This window comes from Panthera leo, chromosome E2 (assembly GCF_018350215.1).
Source record: "Panthera leo isolate Ple1 chromosome E2, P.leo_Ple1_pat1.1, whole genome shotgun sequence".
NCBI lineage: Eukaryota > Metazoa > Chordata > Mammalia > Carnivora > Felidae > Panthera > Panthera leo.
In genome coordinates, this window is record NC_056693.1 from 12,119,014 (window position 1) to 12,138,018 (window position 19,005).

Below are 19,005 nucleotides of genomic sequence, written 5' to 3' on the forward strand. Positions count from 1 at the left end.
TTCTTTGCTGGTTTTTGGTGTGTTCAAGTTTCTATTTCTTCCTGTTTCAGTTTTGGTAGTTTATATGTTTCTAGGAATTTATCCATTTCTTCCCGATTGTCCAGTTTGTTGGCATATACTTTGTCATAATATTCTCTTATAGTTGTTTGTATTTCTGTGGTATTGGTTGATATTTCTCCTCTCTCATTTGTGATTTTATTTATTTGGGTCCTTTCCCTTTCCGTTTTGATAAGTCTGGCTGGAGGTTTATTCAATTTTATTTTTTCAAAGAACTAGCTCCTGGTTTCATTGATTTGTTCTAATGGTTTTTTTGTTTTGTTTTGTTTTTAGTTTTTAGTTTCTATATCATTTATTTCTGCTTTAATCTTTGTTCTTTCTGCTAGCTTTAGGCTTCCTTTGTTGTTCTTTTTCTAGCTCCTTTAGATGTAAGGTTAGATTGTTTATTTGAGATTTTTCTCTTTTTTTTCCCTTTCTTCTTGATGTAGGCCTCTATTGCTATATACTTCCCCCTTACGACCACTTTTGTTGCATCCCAGAGGTTTTGAACTGTCGTGTTTTCATTTTCATTTGTTTCCGTGGATTTTTTTTTTAACTTCTTCTTCATTTCCTTGTTGACCCTTTCATTGTTAAGTAGCATGTTATTTAACCTATATGTACTTGTGGTCTTTCCAGATTTTTTTCTTGTGATTGACTTCAAGTTTCATAGTGTTGTGTCAGAAAATATGCATGGTATGATCTCAGTCTTTTTATATTTGTTGAGGGCTGATTTGTGACCTAATATGTGATCTAGTCAGGAGAACATTCTGTGTGCACTTGTAAAGAATGTGTATTCTGCTGTTTTAGGATGGAATGTTTGGAAAATATCCGTTAAGCCCATCTGGTCCAGTGTGTCATTCAAAGCCATTGTTTCCTTGTTGATTTTTGCTTAGATGATCTGTGCATTGATGTAAGTGGGCTGTTAAAGTCCCCAACTATTGTATTATTATCAATTAATTCCTTTATGTTTGTTATTAATTGGTTTATATATTTGGGAGCTTCTATGTTGGGGCATAAATATTTACAATTGTTATATCTTCTTACTGGATTGTCCCCTTTATTATAGGGCCCTTCTTTGTCTCTTGTTACAGTCTTTGTTTTAAAGTCAGTTTGTTTGATGTACGTATTGCTACTTTGGCTTTCTTTTGACATCTATTTGCATGATAAATGTTTCTCCATCCCCTCACTTTCAATCTACAGGTGTCGTTATGTCTAAAATGAATCTCTTGTAGGCAGCATATGTAGGGGGTCTTTTTTTCCCCCCTATTCTGACACCCTATGTTTTTTGATTGGAGCGTTTAGTCCATTTACATTCAAAGTAATTACAATAGATATGTATTTATTCCCATTTTATTACTTGTTTTATGTTTTCTCTGATCCTTTCTTGTCTTTTTCTCTTTCATGTTTTGCTTATTTTCCGTAGTGATATATTTGGATTTCTTTCTCTGTATTCTTTGCATATTTATCAGTGGCTTTTGATAATATGGTCACTATTAGGTTGGTATATAACCTCTTCTGCATATAGCAATCTATATTAACTTGATGGTCGTTTAAGTTTGAACCTATTCTTTTCTCCTTTCCTCACCACATTTTTATATTTGTCATCATATATTATATTTGTGTGTGTGTGAAAGAGAGAGAGAGTTCCTTGACTGAGTTTTTACATAAATATTCATTTTTACTGCTTTTGTTTTTCTTGCCCTCATACTTTCACTTTTGGTCTCTCCTTTCCATTCAGAGTCCCCTTTAATGTTTCTTGCAGGATTGGTTTAGTCCTCGTGAACTCCTTTGGTTTGTCTGGGAAACTCTTTCTTTCTCATTCTATTCTGAATGATAGCCTTGCTAGATAGAGTATATTTGGCAGCAGAATTTTTGAATTGAGCATTTTGAAAATATCATGCCACCCCCTTCTGGCCTGTAGTTTCTATTGAGAAATCTCCTGCTAGCCTTATGGGTTTTCCCTTGTAAGTTACTGACTTCTTTTGTGTTGCTGTTTTAAGATTTTTTTTCTTTGTCACTGCATTTTATAAATGTAACTACAATGTGTGTTGGTGTTGGCCTGCTTTTGTTGATTTTGTTGGGGGTTCTTGTGCCTCCTGGATCTGGATGTCTGTTTCCTTTCCCAGATTTGGGAAGTTCCAGCTATTATTTCTTCAAATAAGTTTTCTGCTCCCTTCACTATCTTCTTCTTCTGGGACTCCAGTGATACAAATATTACGTTTGATAGAATCACTGAGTTCCCTAAGTTTTGTTTTGCATAATTCTTTCTCTGTTTTATATAGCTTTATTGTTTTCCATTACTTTGTCTTCTGGGTTATTAATTTGTTCTTATACTTCTTCCAGCCTGTTGGTCATTGCATCAAGCGTGTTTCTAATCTTATTTATTGCACTCTTCATCTCTTTTTTAACTCTTTTATCACTGTGTTAAGGGTTCCACTAACGTCTCCATTCTTTCTCTAGTCCGCTGAGCATCCTTATGATTGTTGCTTTAAATTCTCTATCAGGTATGTTAGTGATACCTGTTTCACTTAGATCTCTAGCCGTGAACTTGTCTCTTCTTTCATTTGGGATACATTCTTCTGTCTTCTCATTTTGTCTAAGCCTCTGCTTGCCTCTCTGTGTTAGAACAGCTAGTTGTGTCTTTGCTCTTGAAAATAATGACCTTGTGAAAAAGAAGCCATGTATTTCCCAGGGCCTGGCACTTCAGGGTGTCTACAGTGTGTGCTGCATGCACTCTGCTGTTGTGTTCTGGTTGCTCTGTCCTTCAGGCCAGTTGTCTGCAGAGGTTCTCCTTGCCTGCAGAGGCTCTCTGTGCCTACTGTGGGCAGTGATTGGTCCCTGGACTAAATTTGGTGAGTTTTAAATAGGTGTGCTCTGGTCTGCCTGTGAAATGAGTCTCTTCACCATCTCCACTGGAACTGAGGCCCTGTAAAACTCTCTGGTCTGGAGACACGGTGAGGGCAGGGGTTTGTGTTGGTCTTCTGGGGGAGGGGCCCACTGTGCCGAGACTGAAAAGGCAGTTCCACTGGAGCACAGCAGGGTGGGGCTTGGTGCAAGCAGGTTAGGCAGCCAGTATCTGTGCTGTACTGCTTTCTGCAGGTGGCTCTGTGCTTATGCTGAGGGATGGGAGAGGGAAATGGTGCCGGGCCACCTCCTTTATCCTGGGGAGGTGTCTCTGTGGATGCTGCCTCTCAGGGACATGCTGTGAGAACAGCAAATAATCTCCCAACTGTGTGCCCAAGCTGCTCTTCAGATTGCTGTTTTCGTGCTGCATTCCCCTCGGTTGTTTGCCTGTCTTTCTCTTCAAGAACAGCTTCTCTTCAAGAGCCTTCTGGGCTCAGCCAAGCCCACTGACTTTTAAAGCTCCAGGCTTTCAAAGTAGAGACTGTAAAGTCCTAGGGAATTCCTCTAAAGTATTTGTCTATTCAAACCTTATAGGTGAGCCTAAGTATTGTCTTTATCATCTAGCAAGGTACTGAGATATATTACTACAATCCAGAATTACAGCTTTTCAGATCGCAACTTTATCATAAGGGCAGTAGTTTGCCCTAAAATTATGTAAGGGCCATTGAACAAGTGGCTTGGACATGGAATTTATGAATGGCCCATTATCATTTCTTTTCCCCCTTCTTGGCATCCCAGGCTTGCCTCCAATTTCAGGTCCTTTAGTTTGTTTCTGAAAGCAGAGAGAACACCTACCTGAGGGGGCTCCTTTCCCTCGTGTACAGTGAAAGTAGATATCAAGAATCTTATGTAAAACTGTGGAAATTTACTATGTAAATGCTTGACAGAATATTTCCCTGCTAGTGTAATTTTTGGAAGGTGCTTTCTCCATTTATTTAAAACTGGCTGCGCAATTAAAAAATGCCATGCAGGGAAAAAACCCAAAAAACAAAAAGCAAAAAAAAACAAACATAAAACCTCTAGGCTTTAAGCCCCGCACTATTGTAAGAATGCACAACATTCAGCCCCTCTCACTTTCCAAGCCATTGACAATGGAGAAACATTCTCCTCGGGTGTCCCTGGTGTGCTCCTCTCTTTCTCGCTCCCTTCTCCATGATCGCGGCACCCTTCCCTTGACAGCAGCCAGGATCTGTTTCTCCCCTAAACTACATCTCTGCATTTCTTACCTTCTTGGATGTAGCCCCTTCTCTCTGTTTAGTTGTAAAATTTGTTCCGTCAGTCTTCAGGTTGATTTCTAGGGTATTTAGCTTGATCTAATAGTTACTTAGTTGCATTTGTGGGACCAGGCAAGCCTAGTGTCCTCCTGCTCTGCCACCATCTTCCTGTCTCCTAACAATTCTATTTAAACATTTAACGTTAAACATCATCCTAGAAATTTTATGTGAATTAACATATGCAATCCCAGCAAGAGCCCTATGGGGTCCCATGGATACTGTTATTCCCATGTTATAGATGAGAAAAGAGAGACACAGAGAGCATAAGTTGTTTGTCCTAGGTCACACACCTAGGAAGGCTGAGCTGGGATTTGAGTTAGGTTTCAACCTATTGCCTTAGTTCTTACTATGCTTAGTATCATGTTGAGAAGGCATGTTTTGGATTTTTGTAGAGGGCCATGAAAGCTATGTCAATGAACTTTGAGTTTTTGATAAGATATTTTCAGTCATCTGTAATTTAATGGCATTTTATTTGGAATAATATTTATACTTCTAAATGAAATAAGTCAGAGAGAGACAAATATCGTATGATTTCACTTATATTAGAATCTAAAAACCAAACACGACAATAACAGACCGATAAATAGAACAAACTGGTCGTGGCCAAAGGAGAGAGGGCTGGGGGTGATGGGTGAGATAGGTGAAGAGAGTTAAGAGGTACAAACTTCCAGTTATAGAATAAGTCACAAGGATAAAAAGTACAGAATAGAGTCCATAATACTGTATTAATTTTGTATGGTAACAAATGATAATTACACTTATTGTGGGGAGCATTGCATAATGTGTAGAATTATCAAATCATTGTGTTGTATACCTGAAACATAATATGTCAACTATACTTTAATTTAAAAAGACTAAATCTTAGGGGGGTGCCTGAGTGGCTCAGTTGGTCAAGCGTCCAACTCTTGATTTCGGCTCAGGTCATGAGCTTACAGTTCAGGAGATCGAGTCCCACATCGGGCTCGTGCTGACAGCGTGGAGCCTGCTTGGGATTCTCTCTCCCTCTCTCTCTGCTGCTCCCCTGCTCACTCTCTCTCTCTCTCAAAATAAATAAATAAATATTTAAAACTTCAATCCTAGAAATTTATAGTTCATATTCTGATTATAGAAATAACGATGGCATATTGTAGAGAATTAAGAAAATGCCTGAGGTATAAGGAGAAAAGTTTTTTTTTTTTTTTTTTAAGGTTCTGTTCTCTATTAAAGGGATTTTTCCTTTTTTTTTTTTTTTAAGGTTTATTTATTTTTGAGAGAGAGAGCACCAGTGAGGAAGGGACACGGAGGGGGATAGAGGATCAGAAGTGGGCTAATAGCAGCGAGCTCGATATGAGGCTCAAACTCACAAACCATGAGATCATGACCTGAGCTGACGTTGGACGCTCAACCGACCGAGCCACCCAGGTTCCACAAGAGAAAAGTTTAATTGCCAGTAACCACAGGTTGTAGAGATAACAATATTAATATTTTAATGTTTTCCTGGTCCATATATATAGTTTTGGCTTTTTTTACTAAAGATTTACGGAGTAGATATAGGTTTTATTTCTCCCGTAAGTTTTTACTGTGGAAATTTATAAATATAGCCAAATGTAATAAGAGTAACCATAATGAGCCCCAGTGGAACCATCACCCGTATTTAATCCTTGTTACCATTTGTCAGCCTTGTACCCCCACCGCCCCCAGTCTTTTTGTTTCAGCCTCTTAAAGCAAATCCCCAACATTGAGTCAGCATGATAGTGGTTCGTTGGTTGTCATAATTGCCAGAAATTGATTATCATTTTTTTTTATATCCAAGACCAAGAAAGGGAGATGTTAGCAGCTACTCTAAGGTTTTCACTTCAAGCATCTTTGATGCTTGGAGAATGTTAGTTGAGAAGGCTCCACAAGAACATGGCACTTTGGAGAGGGATGGTGATGGATTTTGTTTCCGTATATAGAATTTGGCTTACCTGCGTCTGGTTTTTTTGTTTCTTATCCCTCTCTTTCCATACACCTGCAGTTCTTGTGGTGCTGGGACCATGTCATATTTTTCTCTGTGTGTTCAGCACTCAGTATAAGATGGGCCAGGGTTTCTGGTTAGAATAGCTACTCAACAGACAGCTGGCATGAAACGTTGGCAGGGCAGAATTTCTGAAATTGGAATGAGGTAGCAAAATGGTCGATGGCGATATTCCTTAATCTCAGTTAATATTAGTGAGCTATATAATCCGCCAACTGTTTCAGAGTGTTGAAAAGTGGATGGGAAATTCTTTTGATGATCTAAAACATATTTCCTAAGAATCAGTATATTTTTTCCTAAGAAATACATTGGTAGAAATAATAATAGCAAATATTTGCAGACTGTTATGACGAGGAGGCAGTGTTTCCAATAGTTTACATAGATCGACTTCTTTCTCAGGGCATCTGGGTGGCTCAGTCTGTGAAGTGTCCGACTCTTGGTTTTGGCTGAGATCATGATTTCACAGTCGTGAGGTCACGCGCTGCATGGAGCCTGCTTAATATTCTCTCCCTCTTCCTCTGCCCCTCCCCAACTCACATACATGCTTTCTCTCTCCAAAAAATAAAATAAATGAAGGAAAAAACCTTATTTCTCATAACAAACCTAATACCCTTATATTACAGATAAGGAAATGGACTTTTAAAAAACAATTCTTGTAAAGTTCACTATCTTTTTCTTTTGGGGGTACGGTTTTATTCATTTTAATGCAGGTATAAATGTATATAATCACCACCATCATCTGATGCAGAGCAGTCCCATCAGCTCCCCAAATTCCCCTCCTGTTTTCTCTTCATAATCATCCTTCACCACATCTGTAACTACCAGCAACCACTAGACCCCTATAGGCTTGTCTTTTTGAGAGTGTCATATCAATGAACTCATACCATATGTAAACTTTTGAGGCTGGCTTCTTTCACTCAGCATAATGCTTTTGACATTCATCCACACTGTAAGTATCACGGCTTCATCTGGCTAAGTATTAGCCATTATTGCTGGTTAATACTCCATTAATTAATAAAATATATGTAATAATATAATATATATTATAGTTTATCTGCTCATCCATCCACTGAAGGGTATTTGGGTTGTTTCCGGTTCTTGGCTGTTATGAATAAGCTGCTATAAACATTTGTGTACAGATTTTTGTGCCTATTTCTCTAGTGTATATAGCCAGGAATAGGAATGTTGGGTCCTATGGGGATTGAATATTTAACATTGTAAGAAACTACCAAACTGTTCTCCGGGCTGTCTGCCATCCTGCATTTCCACTAATGATGCATGAAAGTTCCAGTTGCTCCCCACCTTGCTCGTCATTTAGCATTGTCTGTATTTTACTTTTAATTTTAGCCATTCTAATGAACGTGTATTACAATCTCATTGTGACTTTAACTTACATTTCCCTAGTGACTAATGATGTTCAGCAGATACGTCTTTCGCTTATTTCCCATCCTCGTATCTTCTTGGCTGAAGCGTTTATGTTTTGGTGAAGAAATTCTGCTCTAATGAGACGCTTCATTTTGTCTTTAAAGTTTACTCATTTTTAGAGAAAGAGAGAGAGAGGGCAAGTATGAGCTGAGGAGGGGCAGAGGGAGAGGGAGAGAAAGAGGATCCCAAGCAGACTCGGTGCTGTCAGCACAGAACCCGATGTGGGGCTTCATTCCATGAACCACGAGATCATGACCTGAGCCAAAATCAAGAGTCGGATGCTTAACCAACTGAGCCATCCAGGCGCCCCAATGAGACATTTCATTTTAAATTTTTGAATTTTTCTTTCTTTCTTTTCTTTTTTTTTTTTTTTTTTTGGTAGTTTCAAGTTTTTATTTAAATTCCAGTTAGTTAACATATATTGTAATATTCGTTTCAGTAGCAGAATTTAGTGATTCATTATTTACGTATAAAACCCAGTGCTCATCACATGTGCCCTCCTTAGTACCGATCATCCATTTAACCCATCCCCCCAGCTCCCCTCCCCTCCCCTCCAGCAACCCTCAGTTTGTTCTCTATAGTTAAGAATCTGTTTTATGATTTGCCTCTCTCATTTTTCCTCCTATGCTCATCTGTTTCATTTCTTAAATTCCACATAGGCGTGAAATCATATAGTATTTGTCTGTCTTTGATGGACTTTTTTCGCTTAGCATAGTACACTCTAACTCCATCCATGTTGTTGCAAATGGCAAGATTTCATTCTTTTTGATGTCCGAGTAATATTCCAGGCCACAACTTCTTCATCCATTCATCAGTCAGTGGACATTTGAGCTCTTTCCATAATTTGGCTATTGTTGGTAATGCTACTATAAACATTGGGGTGCATGTATCCATTTGAATCAGTATTTTTGTATCCTTTGGGTAGATATCTAGTGCAAATTGTTGGATTGTAGGATAGTTCTATTTTTTACTTTTTGAAGACCCTGCATACTGTTTTCCAGAGTGGCTGCACTAGTTTGCATTCTGACTTTTCTCGACATCCTCGCCAACATCTGTTGTTTCCTGTGTGGTTAATGTTAGCTCTTCTGACAGGTGTGAGGTGATCCCTCGTAGTTTTGATTTGTATTTCCCTGATGAGGAGTGAGTTTGACCATCTTTTCCTGTGTCTGTCGGTCATCTGTATGTTTTGGGGGAAATGTCCATTCATGTCTTCTGCCCATTTCTTCACTGGATTATTTCTTTTTTGGGTGTTGAGTTTGATAAGTTCTTTATAGATGGTGGATACTAACCCTTTATCAGCTATGTCATTTGCAAATATGTTCTCCCTAAATGTGAGACAGAAAACCATCAAAATCCTAGAGGGTTACAGGCAGGAATCTCTTTGACATTGGCTGTAGCAACTTACTAAATATCTCTCCTGAGGCAAGGGCAATAAAAGCAAACATGAACTGTTGGGACTTCATCAAAATAAGAAGCTTCTGCACAGCGAAGGAAACAATCAACAAGACTAAAAGACAACCTTTGGAATTTGTTTTCTAATTTTTCTGACCACTCCTTTACTGTGAATTGAGGATATTTGTGATGAGGGCTTGGTCTGATAATGTTGATGTGTGTGTATATATATGTATTGATGTGTGTGTGTGTAGATAGATAGATATAGATAGATAGATAGATATAGATATAGATATATATGTGTGTATATGTATATATATATATGTGTGTATATATGTGTGTCTGTGTGTGTGTGTATATATATATATCTTTGCCTTCTAATTCACTAACAAAATACTTCACTCCATTGTGCCTTAAAAGTAAGACTTTGAAAGTCTATTTTTATCTTCTTGTTTTGATGTAATTAGGATGTACCTGTAATACAAGTTAAAACGTTGTGGTATAGCAATGCATGTGCTACATGAAGTGCTTGTGATTTATAACCGAGCCACGGTGATTTGGATTGTGCTTTGTAACAGTGCAACGTAGTAAGTTGCACATATACAATGCAGTTGTTGCAACTATACGATTCTGCTGTGGTATGAAAGCAGCCAGAAACAATACTTAAACCATGAGCGTGGCTCTGTTCTAGCAATGCCTTATAGAATTCGTGAATTAGTATCTATGAAATCTGATTTTTTCATATGTCATAAGATAATCGTCTTTAAAATTTTTTTTTCAACCATTAAAAAAATCAGTGTGAGTCCATCACTAAGAATGGTAAAAGCCAGGGGCACCTGGGTGGCTCAGTCGGTTAAGCGTCCGACTTCAGCTCAGGTCATGATCTCACGGTTTGTGGGTTCCAGCCTGTGTCAGGCTCTGTGCTGACAGCTCAGAGCCTGGAGCCTGCTTCCAATTCTGTGTCTGCCTCTCTCTCTGTCCCTCTCCCCCTCATGCTCTGTCTCTTTCTCTCAAAAATAAATGAACGTTAAAAAAAATTTTCTTTTAATTTTAAAGATGAATAATGAAATAAGATCTAAATAAGTTTTAAAATACCCATCCATCATTAAACTTTTCAGAAAGGTGGTCTCAGTGTGTAAATATGAAGCAAGTCCTCTTTGCCACCCAGATGCCTTACAAGACACGTTTACAAGGATGGTTTTATGATGAAGATTAGTATCTGGTTTTCTCATAATAGAAATTGGTATAATTGCAATAGTTTTCTGCTATTCACGCGTAATCCTAATAGCAATCGGATAATGTCGGTTCCATTATGATCCTCCTGCTTTAGGTTACAGAAATGAAACATGGAGAGGTTATTAATTAACCGTGGTTAAATGGATGCATATATTGTATATTATAGGCACTATAATATATATTACATTATGTATTATTTATTGTATACAATATGTTATATATTGTTACATATTGTATATAATATATATGTTATATATTGTGTATAATACATGTGTTATATATTGTCATACGTCATATATTGTATATAATACTTACGATACATATTATGTTATATGTTCTATATTATGCATGCGTATGCTGTGGCAGTGCCAACATACAGCAGATATACAGCAAACACACAAGGGTGCCAGGTTTTGAAACAGAATTTTGTGCCCGAGTCCGCTTCTAACCAGTACATCCCAGGGCCTCTCCTTGCCCACGTGTCTCGGGATCGGGGCGAGTTCCTTAGGAGCAGAAAGGCGACGTGAGGAGGGAGGGCTGAGGGTCACTGTGCAGCCTGTCCCGTGCTTGCGGGCGTCCTGCCAGGAGAAACCTCACCGGCGGCTGGAATCCGGCCGACACTGGGCCGCCTTTTTCTCTTTCGCACCGAGCTGCGTTTCCCTCCCTCGCCTGGTTCCTTTCTCAGTGCCTTGTTTTGCCTTCTCAGGTATCCGCCTTTCCCTGGGAAAAGGAGGAGAAAATGATCAAGTTCCAGGTGAGCTGGGGTTTTCACTTCCATCACTGAGCGCATTATTTCACTTCTCACTGAGGGGGACACGCTCTTTTCTCTTCCTTGCCAAGAAGAAAGAACTACAGCAGATGTTTAAGACCATCTAGGCGCCACGCAGTTTCTTTTTAAAACACGTTTTCCTTCCAGTTTCTGTTTTATGTTCTTCTCATTGCACAAACAATAGTGTGCAAGAGAAATAGACATTTTAAAAAATGGGAGGCACCTGACCGGCTCAGTCGGTGGAGTGTGTGACTCTTGATCTCGGGGTTGTGGGTTTGAGCCCCACATCGGGTATAGAGATTACTAAAAAATAAAATCTTTTAAAAAAATTTTTTTTAATTTTTTTTTTAGTGTTTATTTATTTTTGAGACAGAGAGAGACAGAGCATGAACGGGGGAGGGGCAGAGAGAGAGGGAGACACAGAATCCAAAGCAGGCTCTAGGCTCTGAGCCATCAGCCCAGAGCCCCACACGGGGCTCGAACTCACGGACCTCGAGATCGTGACCTGAGCTGAAGTCGGACGCTTAATCGACTGAGCCACCCAGGTGCCCCAAAAAATAATTTTTAAAAAAACTTTATTTATTTGAGAGAAAGAGAGAGAGTGTGTGAGCAGGGGAGGGGCAGAGAAAGAGGGAGAGAGAATCTTAAGCAGGCTCCATGCTGGGCGTGGCACCCAATTCGCTGTGGGGCTCAATCTCGTGACTATGAGATCATGACCTGAGCTGAAATCGAGTCAGACACTTAACTGACTGAGCCACCCAGGTGCCCCTGCCAAAATAAAACCCAAAAAACAAAAAGTTTTAAAGATGAAAAGGCCCACACATTATTCTGCTTATAAATTACCTTTTTCCACAGTCACTTCATATGCAATATGATATGCAATAATAGCTATAATTTTGAATTTTTTCACTTAAAATTATTTCACCTAACATGTGTCATCTTTTATTAATTTCAATGAACTGCCGTCCCTGCCCCGTTTTCAACTATGCCCCATTCACAAGTTAAGTTCTTGGGAATTCTCGCAGTTTAAGGCAACAGTATCGGTTTTACTACCAACAATCTTTCCAAAAAAGCAATTCTGAGAGAATTCTGATACAATTTATCCTTCTGTTGTAGGGACTCAAAACTAAAAAAAATTTTTTTTTTTTTCCTAATGCCTTGGCTACTTTATAAAAAGAATACCTAAAAGGTGGCTCTGTCTAACCAAATCCTACTGAAGCTGAACGCAGAAAAAAATTGTGTGAGATGTTTTCAGACAAAAAGAGCTAGATTTTGTTTTTCTTCCCAAGACCTGAAACTTTCTTTGCGTGTGTCTGTGGATGTGTCCTTGTGTTTCACTCCTTGTATATTAACTCATTTTGTTAGACCTATAGACTTCATTAAAAACAATTTTAGTCAGACTATAGGACAGGCAGGCACTTTGCACCTGTTACTTTATTCACTGCCCCGAGGGGAATTTAGAATAATCTGCAGCATTAACATGAAGGTAAGACGGCCCTGGAGGTTCAAGTCCTGCTCAAGTTCCTACAGCAGACCAGTGTCTGGCCAACTCCAAAGCCTTTCCCTCCTGGATCAAGAGTATCAGGCGCATCGTTTGGGAGGAAAGAGAGGCAAAACAAAACAAAACAAAACAAAATCCAAAACCAAAGCAGTGTTCTCACGCAGAGACTGAAGGCCTCGGGTCGTGATATTTAGAGCTCCAGGCAGAACAAATGCAGTGTTGACCCGGTCTTCATACAAAAGATTTAAACCCCCTGCAGTAAAAAGTTAGAAGACAAACAGCAAAGTAGAATGAGGAGTATTTACAGCGTATTTGGAAGAAAAGGACTGAATGTCCCCCAAACGAATATTTGGAATGCAACAAGAAATAGAGACGCCCAGCAAATACGTGAAAAGGGAATGGTCTTCATTGCTAGGACCTTTGTAAACATTTTGCTAAATAGCTGGTGTTTACTTTCCATGTCTACTTCTGAGATTATCAGAGGTTTTGTTTTTTTTTTTTTAGCTATTCATGTCTAGTGTTGGCCAGGGTATAGAGGTTTAGGAATTTATACTTGGAAGAAGAAGAAGCAAGAAAAATCTTTTTGGAGGAAACACCTGTCGTTAAGAGCTCAAAACACTAAAAGCTGGCCTTCAGCATTACCATTTCTACTTTTCGGAATTTATTTTAAGGGGATGAGCCAAGGTCTCTGTGAAAGGAATTTTTTTTTTTCAGCCTTGTTTATAATAGATAAGCTGAAAGTAAGCCAGCATGCATCGTTTGGATCAGTGCATTGTATCCTAGGCCATCAATTCCTCGACTTACTATACAGCCCCGCAATGGGACGAAAGCTGGTCGTAAGAGTGAGTATGATAACAGTTAACATCTATCGGGTACTTAGGTCACTCGTTTTATTATCAGTACCCCATGCTGTGCGTATCAGCATGCAGGTGAGAGAATCAAGAACTTTTCCAAGGTCACATAGCTAGCATGAGGCAGAGCCTTCCCGCGTGAAGCCTTGCCCACATCACAACATTATAAACGCTGCACACTCCAGAGGGGGTACAGAGGACGAACTAGACGCTTCAACAGTAAGGGTGACTTTAAAATATCGGTAGCCCATGATGCCACGGTTCCAGGGACTTACCTGTAAGAGTGCCAACAAAAGGGAGCAATTTATTTGTTTGTGTGGCAGCAGCTTGGTGTGCAAGGAGTTCTTTTCTTGGAGCCCTTTTGGTGGCTGGAATGAGTGGTGTAGAAGGCAAACAGAAGGCAGCTACTTCGATTGGGTCCCCAGACTCTAGAATAGCTCCCCATCCTTGACACACACTTCATGCTGCCCCCTTCCATAAGCATGGTCTGCGTGTGCTTGGTGTTTGTAGGAGCCGGTGATGTTCAAGGATGTGGCCGTGGTCTTCAGTGAGGAGGAGCTGGGGCTGCTGGGCCCCACCCAGAGGAAGCTGTACCGAGACGTGATGCTGGAGAACTTCCGGAACCTGGTCTCTGTGGGTGAGGACAGGCATGCGGTGACTGAATGCCAGCCGCCTTGGGGTGTCTTTAAATGTGCTCAGGTGTTTCAAGCTCTGGGACTCTTGAAACCATCCTCTGAGCTTGGCCAAATAAGAGTCCTAATAATCCCTGTACAACACAGACAAGATGTCTCTGTCTAGGCAAAAATCCGTCCTTCCAACTATGTAAATGGGCAAATTGTGGTTCTGCAACATGGTTTGTTGTGAAATCAATTTAGTGAGTTGCTCAGCCCCCGCCCCCCCCCCCCGCAGGGTGCCAGTAATGGTAACTGTTTATTAACTTGATGTTTCAGAGCTTTTTTATTTTTTGGTTTTTGTTTTTTGCTTTAACAATGTATTTGTAGGGGTGCCTGGGTGGCTCAGTCGGTTAAGTATATGACTTTGGTTCGGATCATGATCTCACAGTTTGGTGGGTTTGAGCCCTGCATCAGGCTCTGTGTGCTCATGGCCTGGAGCCCGCTTCGGATTCTGTGTCTCTCTCTCTCTCTCTGCCACTCCCCTGCTTGCCCTATCTCAAAAATAAATAAACATTAACAAAATTTTTAAAAAATGTTTTTGTAAATAACTTCAAATGTACAGAACATTTGCCAAGGTAAAGTAAAAGTAAAGAACAAGAACACCCCTGTAGCTTCTACCTAGATTCACCTATAGTAACATTATACCCTATTTATTTTTGTAAAATAAAATATTTTTTCTCTCTCCAAATATATTTGTGTGTATATATGAAAACATATGTATATGGCTCTTTATCTCTGAATACTTCAGTGTGTATGCAGAGTTTGGGAGTCCCCAAGGCTACTCTCAGTCTGACACCGGTCGCAAGCTCAGGGGTCCCTCAGATAACCCTCGGCCTCAATAATTCGGTAGAGGGACTCTCAGAATGCACTGAAAGCTGTTATCCCCACGGTTCCGCTCTATTACCTGGAAAGGATACAGGTTAAAATCAGCCACGGGAAGAGGCACCTGGGGCAGAACCCAGGGGGTGTCGGGCACCAGCTCCTAGCGGTTTCTCCCAGAGGGGTCGTGCGCAGCACTAACTGTGCCCGGCGGTGGCGGATCATCCTGCACGTGGAGTGTCGCCAGCCAGGGAGGCTCACACAAGCCAAGGTGCCCAGAGCTTTTATTGCGGTTTGGCGATGTGGTTGGACACCTGTGAGGCTGACCTTCGTTTCCAGCCCCTCTGGAAATCAAGCCGATGGCAGGTGGGCCACAGGCCCCACCAGAAGTCACATTGTAGCCCAGGGCCTCCAGGTGAGAAAGACACTCGCACCAGACAGGAAATCCCCAGGACTTAGAGATCGCTTCCCAAGAGCTGAGGACAGAGACCGGGCATCTCTTTGGGCATCTCTTTGGGCATGGTTAATTCTTCACGAAACGGTCCATTTTGTAGAAATAGCAATATTCTCTTACGTATTCCCCGTGCAGGTATAATACTTTTACATCATCTTTCATTTGTGCTCTGATTGTAACAGTAGAGCAACTTACATTCCTTAAAGCCGATTTTTCTCTCCCCAGAGCAAGGCCTAGTCTTGAGTCTAGTCTAGCTGCCATGTCTCTTTAATCTTCTTTAATTTGGAACATTTCCACACAGTTTCTTTGTCTTTCATGACCGTGACATTTTGGAAGAACGCTATAATTCCCTTTCCCCCATTTTGCATATAATATTCCCGAGACTTCCCTTGTAATTAGGTTCAGATGATCCATTCTGGCTGGAACTCTATATTGGTAGTCCTTTTGAGAATACCACATATAGAGGCACACAGTCTGTCCCCCGTGGGTGGTGCTAATTTTTTAAAAAATGTTTATTTATTTTTGAGAGAGAGAGAAACAGAACGTGAGCAGGGGAGGGGCAGAGAGAGAGAGAGGGAGACACAGAAGCCAAAACAGGCTCCAGATTCCCAGCTGTCAGCACAAAGCCTGACACAGGGCTTGAACCCATGAACCGTGAGATCATGACCTGAGCCGAAGTCGGACGCTCAACTGCCTGAGCCACCCAGGCGCCCCGGTGGTGCTAATTTTGACCACCCAGTCAAGGTATTCCGTTTCTCCACTATAAAATCACTGCTTTGTTTCTCTTGCAATCATAGGGCGACACTTTTTAAGACTACACAAATATTTCCCTATAGATTTAGCATCCAGTGATGATTCTTGCCTTTTCCAGTCCTTACCATGGTCATCACAGAATAATTTTCTGCCTTAGTACCTCCTTCACAGTTAGCAGTCAGCTCTTGGCATTCTACAGTAAGCAAGAGCCCCCTACGCCTTAACCATTTGTTTATTTGTAGGGACTTGCGACTTTTTTTTTTTAATGGATTGTAATATTACTGTAATTATTTGGGTGCTAAAATTGCTCCAAATTTGGACTTTTGTAGTATCCCCCCATCCTTGTTTTGAGCACTTCTTTACTTGATGGCATAGCATGCTGTTCTTTGTCCCTCTTTTACTTTACCCTAGCTCTGGAATCATCCATTTCTTGGAGCGTGGTATTTAACAACAAGGTCTGGATACCTAGCATCCAGTGTCACTGACACTGTGGTGGGTTTGTTTCTTGGCCTCAGGGGATAGAACTAGCAGGTAGGAGTGTGTGTGTGTGTGTGTGTGTGTGTGCACACGCACACACGCATACATTCACTCACATACATGTAAGTACATGCATACATAGGAGTAGATATTTCACTTTCATTAAAAATAAGAGAAATGTTACATAAAATTATACTGAAATACCATTTCTCACCCATGAGATTAGCAAAAATTCAAACACTATACTTTTTTGGGCAAAGTGGCGGGACATAGAGCACTCTCATGCATTGAAAGTAAGAACACAAGATGACAGTTATTCAGCAATGGTCCCAGCAATTCGCTTCTAGAAATTTTCCCTAAAGATAGCAAAGTGCAGTGGTGCCCGGGTGGCTCAGTCAGTTAAGCATCTGACTCTCGGTTTTGGATCAGGTCATGATCTCACAGTTCATGAGTTCGAGCCCCGCATCAGGCTCTGCACTGACAACACAGAGCCTGTTGGGGATTTCTCTCTCCTTCTCTCTCTGCCCCTCCCTGGCTTGCTCTCCCTCAAAATGAACAAATAAGTAAGTAAGTAAATAAACATAAAGATAGTAAAGTGCAAAAAAGCATTAATAGTATACCACAACTCATGTAAGAACGAAGGGGAAATAAGGAAATCTATGTATATCTGCTTGTCTTTATAAGAAGAAACCCAAGAAGGATTAATCAGAAAATCGTGAAGTTAGTCTCTTACGGTGGGTGGGAGGTAAGAGTGTGGAAGAGGTGTGTCACATTCATTTGAGTGTGCCTTTCTGTCTGGTCTGGACTCTTGAAAATATGCTAGTTCACCACATGATAAAAGTTAAATAAGAAAAAAACAGTAAAAAATGAAGAATGCGAAGGCGCGACAGTCTAAAGCTGAAAGAAAAGTTAAATTATATTTGAAACTAATACCATAGCCACTGAAGAGAGAAGAGAGAAAAGAACTTATGGAAATAGCTAAGGAACATAGCACGTAACTATATCATATCACCTTAGCATTAGGTACAATGGGAGGGGGGGTAGAGGAATGAAACCGGGATCCTGAACAATTTTTAGTGGATTTGCTTATTGTAGTGATACAGAACAAGCCATTCTGAAACTTTTTTTTTTTTAACCTTTATTTATTTTTGAGACAGAGAGAGACAGAGCATGAACGGGGGAGGGTCAGAGAGACGGAGACACAGAATCTGAAACAGGCTCCAGGCTCTGGGCTGTCAGCACAGAGCCCGACGCGGGGCTCGAACCCACAGACCGCGAGATCACGCACCTGAGCTGAAGTCCGATGCTTAACCGACTGAGCCACCCAGGCGCCCCTCTGAAACTATTTTAGATGCGTTACAGGTGCCACAGCAATTTAATGGAGAATGTATAGTCTTTAAAAAATTTTTTTTTTTACTTTTTTAATGTATATTTATTTTTGAGAGACAGAGCATGAGCAGGAGAGGGGCAGAGAGAGAGGGAGACACAGAATCTGAAGCAGGCTCCAGGCTCCGAGCTGTCAGCACAGAACCCGATCCAGGGCTCGAACTCACAAACTGCGAGATCATGACTTGAGCCAAAGTTGGACTCTTAACCGACTGAGCCACCCAGACGCCCCTAAGATTTTATTTTTAAAGATTTTTTTTTTTTACGTTTATTTATTTTTGATAGAGCACAAGTTGGGGAGGGGCAGAGAGAGAATGAGACACAGAATCCGAAGCAGGCTCCAGGCTCCGAGCTGTCAGCACAGAGCCCATGTGGGGCTCGAACCCATGAACCATGAGATCATAACCTGAGCCGAAGTCGGACTCTTAACCGACTGAGCCACCCAGGCGCCTCGAAAGTATAGTCTTCTCAACAGAGGGTGCTGAAACATTTGGACTTCTGTATGCGCCTATATCCATGCCTCGCACCTCAACAAAAAGTTAACTCAAAATGGTTAAGAGACTGAATGGAAAATGTAAAAGTGTGAAACTTCTAGAAGGAAACACAGGAGAAATTCTTCATGACTTTGCATTAGGCAGGGAGTTCTTAGACACCAAAAGCATGATTCAGAAAAAAAAAAAAAAAAAAAAGATCACTTGGATTTTGTCAAAACTTAAAACTTCTGCTGTCCTTGCCTTTCTACAGGGAATCAGCCCTTCAAACCGGAGCTTATATCCCAGTTGGAGAGAGAAGAAAAGCTGTTGATGATGGAGACAGAAACCCAGAGAGATGGGTGTTTAGGTAAGAGCTGCCCTGCAGTAACACAGCAGCTAGAGAGCCTCTCCTAAGACATGAGTCAGAACAGGTCAGGCCCTAAGGCGTCTGTCCCCTCAGCTTCCTCTGGCTTTTCACATATTTCCCTGTGTTTATTTCCGCTCACTCATTCTGTTCCGCACCGCCCCACTGCTGCCCAGGAGACCCGTCACGGTCACGCTTCTGCTTCAGCTCACTTGACTTGC

At 40.8% G+C, this 19,005-nt stretch overlaps 1 protein-coding gene across 1 annotated transcript in view; it reads left to right on the forward strand.

Moving 5' to 3' along the window:
• Positions 1 to 19,005, forward strand: part of ZNF112 (zinc finger protein 112) — a 32,154-nt gene that overhangs the window by 3,912 nt on the left and 9,237 nt on the right. Inside the window, exons 2-4 of the mRNA XM_042918686.1 lie at positions 10,970 to 11,017; positions 13,895 to 14,021; positions 18,692 to 18,787. Of these exons, the coding sequence (XP_042774620.1) occupies positions 11,003 to 11,017; positions 13,895 to 14,021; positions 18,692 to 18,787 (238 nt within the window). The 5' untranslated portion in view covers positions 10,970 to 11,002. The remainder of the gene's footprint in view (positions 1 to 10,969; positions 11,018 to 13,894; positions 14,022 to 18,691; positions 18,788 to 19,005) is intronic.